Source organism: Montipora foliosa, chromosome 9 (assembly GCF_036669935.1).
Source record: "Montipora foliosa isolate CH-2021 chromosome 9, ASM3666993v2, whole genome shotgun sequence".
NCBI lineage: Eukaryota > Metazoa > Cnidaria > Anthozoa > Scleractinia > Acroporidae > Montipora > Montipora foliosa.
In genome coordinates, this window is record NC_090877.1 from 41,726,443 (window position 1) to 41,733,942 (window position 7,500).

The 7,500-nt window shown below is 38.5% G+C and overlaps 3 protein-coding genes across 4 annotated transcripts in view; 2 read left to right on the forward strand and 1 right to left on the reverse strand.

The window, feature by feature from the left end:
• LOC137970005 (P2X receptor C-like) overlaps positions 1-1,801 on the reverse strand; it is a 17,148-nt gene extending 15,347 nt beyond the window's left edge. The window contains exons 1-3 of one of the 2 annotated variants that reach the window (XM_068816447.1): positions 1,620-1,800; positions 1,252-1,369; positions 732-900 (exon numbers count right to left, since the gene is read on the reverse strand). In XM_068816447.1, coding sequence (XP_068672548.1) covers positions 732-900; positions 1,252-1,369; positions 1,620-1,757 — 425 coding nt within the window. In that variant the 5' untranslated portion in view covers positions 1,758-1,800. Of the gene's footprint in view, positions 1-731; positions 901-1,251; positions 1,370-1,619 lie in introns of both variants that reach the window. The other variant, XM_068816448.1, reaches the window with a different exon arrangement.
• On the forward strand, positions 1,745-3,652 carry LOC137970006 (uncharacterized). Its single transcript, XM_068816449.1, has 2 exons — positions 1,745-2,039; positions 3,116-3,652. The coding sequence occupies exons 1-2, from the start codon at positions 1,857-1,859 to the stop codon at positions 3,500-3,502; spliced, it is 570 nt and encodes a 189-aa protein (XP_068672550.1). The 5' UTR covers positions 1,745-1,856; the 3' UTR covers positions 3,503-3,652.
• A 955-nt stretch (positions 3,653-4,607) lies between these two features.
• Positions 4,608-7,500, forward strand: part of LOC137970008 (cytosolic carboxypeptidase 2-like) — a 71,785-nt gene continuing 68,892 nt past the window's right edge. Inside the window, exons 1-2 of the mRNA XM_068816451.1 lie at positions 4,608-4,850; positions 5,621-5,688. Of these exons, the coding sequence (XP_068672552.1) occupies positions 4,742-4,850; positions 5,621-5,688 (177 nt within the window). The 5' untranslated portion in view covers positions 4,608-4,741. The remainder of the gene's footprint in view (positions 4,851-5,620; positions 5,689-7,500) is intronic.

The following is a 7,500-nucleotide window of genomic DNA, read 5'->3' on the forward strand; positions in this document are numbered from 1 at the left end:
ATGTTTACATGATATCGTAATAACAATCATTATTGCCATTCTAGGCATAAAAGTTTATTTTAAATTTCTTGATATCCTTCTGTTTTGTTAAGTAATTTTATCAAGTTGTGGCCTGCACCTATGTGTCGCGATCCCGACTGTGACGTACTTATTGATCAGGAGATGTCATTTTCTACCTCAGTGCCATGATCATTGTAACAAATATTAAATGGGTTTCTTTATTCATCATTGATTACAGTCACTCTCATGGCACGTGGTGGAAAAACTACAACAGCAAAATTGAAAACTGATATAAGAAACCTAGTTCAAATGAAAGAAGAAAAGTGGAACAGGTCAAAAAACATTGAAAAGTATAAGGTCACTTGTCCAACTCCTATCGATACAGAATAAACAGAAGAATGAAAAACTTAAAACAGATGGCTTGTTCAAAAACTCCCATTTGTGGTTGAAGAACTCAAAGACCAGAAAAAATGGTGTGCCCACCTAAGTTATCCTATTATGATAATCAGTCACTAAATCAATACAAATTAATAAGCAGAAACAGAAACAAATAGCATGACTCGCATGACACGACTTTGAGAGAAGGTTTTTTTAATTTGGTGGTCTAAAATACAAGTTATTCATTTTATCATCACTGTTATCATTACTTTCACTTAGTGTTATATCATGGTAATAATGATTGCTATGCACATAACATCCCCTTTAAAAAAAAACAAACAATTTATTGTCACCTTATTGTTTTAAACTGTAGGTTATCCATTGATGAAAATGAGGCATTCCTTGTTTGCCAGCGATCCTTTGCAAAAGTTGTCAAACTGATAGTACGAGATTCCACAGGCCAAGATAACTCCTTTGCATCCAAAAACCGGCATGGTGTACATGATTTGCTCGGCTGCACACCTTAAGCACGACAAGAACGAGATAACAGATAACTGAAAATTTATCAAAAGTAATTTTTGGGAGAGTGTCATAATTATATTTTTGCTATAGATAGTTCCAAGTAAAAGCTGTTTTTATCTTGGTAAAAACAAGTTAAACCAATCATCCTTTTACATACTCGGAACAACAGCGACAGCGACAGCAAATTTATGACAACTTTGAAATTATTTCAAAGTTGTCAGTCTGCACATAAGAGTGTCGATTGGTCCAGATAAAAGTTGCATATGGGTGGGTGGGCGTGAGTGTGTGTATGACTGTTGTGGGAGTTGCACCTTGGCTTCTTTGACATAGAGGACAATGATAATTAATTACCTTGATTGCAACAGTAGCTTAAACCTTCAAATAAAGATGTTTCTCCACTATCACTGTCATTATCCTCTTTTGGATCCGATAGCAGAAATCTCATGGTAGATTCAGGTGATGTATCAAACTAAATGTAAAAAAAAAGGAAAGCTCAGTACTGGTACTGATGATGATGATGATGACGATGATGATGATGACTGCGGTGGACCAGTGGTGGTGGGGATGGCACTGAAAATGATCGCTGCAATAAACATGGCTTTGATCCTGGTTAACAGTGATAATGAAGAACATCTTTTCTAACATTTTTCGAGTCTTCACTAGAATATCCTGGAAATGCAAAAAAAAAAAACTATCTAAAAGAAAAAATAAAAGCAAACCTCAAGGTATCCTTTCTTGACAAATATCTCAGCTAATGTGTATAACACAATAGCAACTGCAATAGTGTAATATATGAAGCCTATTCTTCGATCCCTGATGACCACAAGCTTATAAGTTATGTAGTGCAGCAAGGACATCTTCGACGATGTGAAACTCTTCCCGGAAGCCAGCAGTAAAAAGGAGCCCACATTGCTTTGGTAATGCGGTCGCTCAGTTGAGGCGGAAATTTTCAAAACATGGCGGAACGAGGTCGTAAAAAGCAGAAGAAACGCGATTCTACTATATACGTCAAACCACCTTTAGACTTCATCGAGAGTCCTTTAAATGGGCGAAAATATTATTGCACTCCTGTTCAAGCGGCGAGGAGACCTTTCTTGGCGTCATCTTTGCCCGTGGATGACAAAGAAGCTTTGAAATGGGTGAGTGTACGGGGAAGAGATATCGTAATTATCCTCGGTATATTCTTTCCTGTTTACCTAAAATTTAGGGATTGGGTTATCTGCATTACGTGACCACTGATATGTTTGAAACGCCCTTAGCAATTTCTTGTCTCACAAAATTTAATCGCTCGGTTTGCCAACGAGGGGTATTAAATTGGTTCGCTACCCTAACCCAAAAACAAGAGACTAACCAATTGAAAACAGTGACTTAGACTTAAAAACAATAGAAGCTGCTTACAATACCAAACAATAACAGGTTACGAGAGCTACTACACTACTATGGTGATGGCTACACTTCTGGCCTATTAATGCTCCAGTCACGTAGATTTTCCAATTTTTCAAGTGTAGTATTCAAGATTCCTGTTTACAGACAATTTCTTTGGGCTACTCAACTGTAATAACCACTGAAACAAAAGAGCCCTTAATTTGTGTCAATATGAAAACAAGAATAAAAATACTTGAATCGGCTTACCAATGCAGTAAGATCTTGGCTCCCAAAAGTGTTGGAAATTTAAAAAAAATGGAAGCATGCTGATTTCATTTTCTTAGAAACATGGTTAGTGGTTGGAGAAGAGTTAAATTAACTGATTGACCATGACTAAGGTGAATACAGTTTTGTAGAACTCTAACATTGAAATACAGAATATTGTGAAGACCATCCCATTTAATATGAAGCCTCAGATATGTGCAACATCTCATATACGGTATATTGACTATGCATGCCAAGTAGAAAATAATGCGGCATTCAATACAGCATATGCGAATTAAACCAGAAGATACATGTATTCCTGCAATTCTTGTTTGAAGTTAGTGTGCTAAAATTCTCAATGTGACTGTTGATGGGGTTGATGTTATCAAATTAGAGTTCACCAAGCTTGTTAATAGGTCAGGCTTGCCTCGTGGACTTCAATGAAGTTAATGGAGGATCTCACAGGTGATACCCTGGATAAGGTGATGTTACTGTTACATTTGCTATAGTGACAAAGATATGCAACTAAAACTGTATTTGAAACGAGTTTATAAGCAAATTATGTGTAATCATGTTTTTTTTCCAGGTATCTCCACAGTTCCCAAGTCAAACAGAAAATAATGAAACATTGCTACCAAGAAAAGCCAGAGGGAGGCGAAAAAAGCAGGATGCTATGCAAGTCAAATCCCTGGAACCAAGTTTAAACAAACATTTATTTACACCGTTACAATTTGAGAGTGAAAATCACATTTTGAAATCAAATTGCAAGGCTATTGATGACAAGAAGCGAAATCCATGCAGAAGATCGCAAAGACTTAGGCTAAAAGAACTGAAGAATACTCAGTTTCTGTTTCAAACCCCTCAAGGAACAACTCCTGGTAACGTTAAGGGGGAAGTTATTCTTGCAACCGAGACTCCTGATCATGAACTTGTAATGCTGGCCAGACGAAGAGAGGCGAAGAACAGAAGATAGCCCATTGCCAATCTAAATTTTAGTGCAGTGCTTTATTGGCCAACCGTGATTGTCCAGGGTGATTAATATTGGTACAGCAGTACTAGGCAGTGGCCTATGAAGGAAAACAAATCACTGGTCCACAAGGTCAAGATACCAGTCCAAAATTTGGCCGTTAAAAATATACCTAGGTCAATCATTAGGAAGTATTCCAGTCCTTCCTACCTCCCATGAAACCTCTTATTTCTTCAGTGACATTTAAGAATATTAATATTTATTAAATGGAATAAAAAGGTATAAGACCTAACCTGTTGTCATTGGTGTTTTTTCTATATGCTAGTTGACTCCTCGGAGTGGGGCTTTATATTTTAAGGGGGGGGGGGGGGGGATGGGGTGGTCAGCAGTAGTCGATGGGTTTATTATGAAGGTCCGACCTGAAGGTCCTACTTTATATACATGTACTAGGCTAGTTAATTAAGGTTGCCGTAAATTTATTATGAAACTCACTGGTGCAGGGGCTTAAGTAGGAGTGCACTTTAACTAACCCTTTACAATTCTTGGGCTAGAAGAATAGCTTTAGGGACGAGATGAAGCTACATCTCGTTATGATGACAGAAAAACTGAACACTTCAAAGTGTTTTACAACGGCTCTTGCGGACCACGTTACGACGTATCAGCTGGCGACTCGGGGAAGGGGACTGGGTCAGAAGCGTCTGTTTCCGCGGCGATGTTTTCAAACTTCTCAGTCGAGTTGGTGTATGAACTGAATTATCATAACGATTTCGGGTGCGTCTGTTTCCTAGGAACTAGCACAAGTTTTCTGGTCTATTGCAGGAAGCAGAGTCTTTTTAGTGTCTTAAAAACTGTGATCGAACTAAGAAAGACTTGTTCATAATGCAGTAGTAAGTTTGTCAAGTACTTCGTCCGCCATTAATATTTTCATGTTTTGTTTATTTGCGTACTAAATTGGGTACTGTAAACTTTTTGTTGGGTCAGAAGCACCTACTTGACACTTATTGTGTGGCACTGTCATTTTTTAAGAGTTGTCATTCTATCCCGTTTTCTTACAACAGTAACGCTATCTTTTGAGGTGTGATGCATGAGTGCTGTTTGGAGACGTACATGTTCATTTCGTGAATCTCTTCCTCCACGATATGTGATTCCGATTGTCCACAGATGTAAAGAAATTCGTCATTCCCAGAATAACGGCTGCAGTTTGTTGTGGTGAAAATTTCATGAACTAAAGTTCTTCAGGAACCGATGAAAGATAACATTTTTCATGAAAGCTCGCAAAGTGACGAAAATAATGAGGTGATAAAGAAAAGGTCTGGATCCGGAGTCCTTGTAAGCCTATTTAATAATCCATCCGGTAAGTTAAGCTAGTCTGCTTTGCATCATAAGTAATGGTAAAATTGTGTTGCACCCACTTGATCCATAGAGTGCCAGATTTATCCATGGGGTGGTGGATTTTGTACAAACAACCCAGGGCTACATGTACATGTAATTTTCTGGGGGTGGGAGTTGTGCATACCCTGAAACCATTTATGGTCTTCAAGTAAAGGGTTGAATTGCTTTAAGTCTGGGTAATCTGCTGTGCAGGTAGTCGGCCAGAAATTATGGTACTGACAGGAAGATTACAGTCTAAGGCTGACTGAGGTTGGACACAAAAAAATTGGGGGAGCTGCGAGAAAAGAACTGAAGTGTAGTAGACAGATTTGTATATACTGTAACAGGAAAAAATGTTGAGCAAAATTTAGGGTCATCTATGAATCCATCAATTTCTGGGAGTGACACTTAACAGATTTTACTCTGTCTTAAATGCCAGGGGCCGGTTGCTCGAAGGCTGGTTAGCGCTAACGGTTGGTAACAAAACCTACAGCTTTCCATGGTATTTAATGCTGGTTAGCGATAACCATGCTTCCAGCAACCCTGGTCAGATGATTTTACTCGTCAACTGGGGGTTGTCCTAGGGTGTTTGAGGTGTCATTCGGTTAATTAGGGAACTGGAGAGCCACAATATAATTTGGCTACTAATTAAATGCAGCGCAAAGGCAAGGTGAGTTCCTCTCCTTTTTTGACCCAGTTCTTTGTTAAATATCCCTTGGTATCTTGCCCTAATATGATCCTCATTTCCCTCAGATTGCAGATTTGTTGACAAGGAGCCTCGCACAACGCAGCTTGTTTTCACCTATCAAGGGGGAAAGAAGGTTAGGGTATGGAGAAATTAAACCCTCAGACTAATAATATTTTTTTTAGTATAATATACTAAAACAGTGGATTAAAGCGTTGAACATGCGCGCTGATTGGCTACTCAAACTCCGGATGTCCTTTGCTGTTCACCTCCAAGCAATTCGCATGGAATTTGCGCCCGAAAATGTTGTAATATTTGCATGAATAAACCGGTTAAAATCATCTTTTTGTGTTATATTAAGTATATACTAAAACAATTACTATTCACCGAAGTGGAGGACTGGCTAGTGGTGGATATTTACCTCGCCGCTTTGCGACTCAGTAAATATCCTCCACTAGCCAGTCCTCCACTTCGGTGGTTAGTTGCTAAATATTATTTGATTGACTCTGGAGTGAAAAGCCCCATGGGGATAAGTCAATTAAGTGCCCATTGTAGGTACAATTATTTAATGTAATTAATATGTAAATAGTATCCCGGGTTATCTGTCAAAAGTGGCACTACTCATAAAACTCAAAATTAATGGATTAATCTGAAGCATGTTTGTTAGCTGTTCCTTCATGACTATTGTAAATACTAATTTAGCAATGAATCCTGCCTTCCACAATTGTTATAAGCTTCAGAAGAAGATACCTTTAATTTCCTGATTTAATTCCCTGAGGGTATTTTAGCTAATTTATAGGCAGCATATGTGTGACTTACAGCTTCTGATTTGACTCAATGCTGTTGGCCAGCTGGCTTTTGATTTTTTCCAAACTTGTCCTTAGTACATTAGTTGCAGAAAATGTCCAGCATCCTTTCTTAGAAAGATACATTCCTTCTTCCTTCCTTCCTCTCTGGTGTAGTAAAGGTAAAGGTAAAGGTACACCTTATTTAACGTCGGAAGTTCCTTTACTCTCTAGAGAGTACTCTCCCAGACGCCGACGGTGCGCTCATTTTATCCCCCTCTTTCCACCAGTGCTCGGTTTTTAAGATATTTAAAGCTACTGTGCAACTCTTGACTTTTAACATTCTTGTCTTATTGTAAAAGTTTGGGTACTAATGAGGTTGATAGTGGCATCTAGACGTATCGTCGGAGTGTGCAACTATTGACTTTTAACATTCTTGTCCTACTGTAAAAGCTTGGTTACTAATGAGGTCGATAGTGGCATCCAGATGTGTCGTCGGAGTGTGCAACTATTGACTTTTAACATTCTTGTCTTATTGTAAAAGCTAGGTGCCTAATGAGGTTGACAGTTGCATCCAGACATGTCGTCGGAAAGTGCAACTATTGACTTTTAACATTCTTGTCCTATTGTAAAAGCTTGGTTACTAATGAGGTTGATAGTTGCATCCAGATGAGTCGTCGGAGTGTGCAACTATTGACTTTTAACATTCTTGTCTTATTGTAAAAGCTAGGTTACTAATGAGGTTGATAGTGGCATCCAGATGTGTCGTCGGAGTGTGCCACTATTAACTTTTAACATTCTTGTCTTATTGTAAAAGCTAGGTTACTTATGAGGTTGATAGTTGCATCCAGACATGTCGGCGGAGTGTGCAACTATTGACTTTTAACATTCTTGTCTTATTGTAAAAGCTTGGGTACTAATGAGGTTGATAGTGGCATCTAGACGTATCGTCGGAGTGTGCAACTATTGACTTTTAACATTCTTGTCTTATTGTAAAAGCTTGGTTACTAAAGAGGTTGATAGTGGCATCCAGATGAGTCGTCGGAGTGTGCAACTATTGACTTTTAACATTCTTGTCTTATTGTAAAAGTTTGGGTTCTAATGAGGTTGATAGTGGCATCTAGACGTATCGTCGGAGTGTGCAACTATTGACTTTTAACATT

Bases quoted from the DNA above. Each gene is read 5' to 3' on its own strand.
- LOC137970006 (XM_068816449.1), top strand. From the start codon at position 1,857: ATGGCGGAACGAGGTCGTAAAAAGCAGAAGAAACGCGATTCTACTATA. The intron at 2,040-3,115 runs GTGAGTGTACGG...TTTTTTTTCCAG, and splicing joins ACAAAGAAGCTTTGAAATGG to GTATCTCCACAGTTCCCAAG.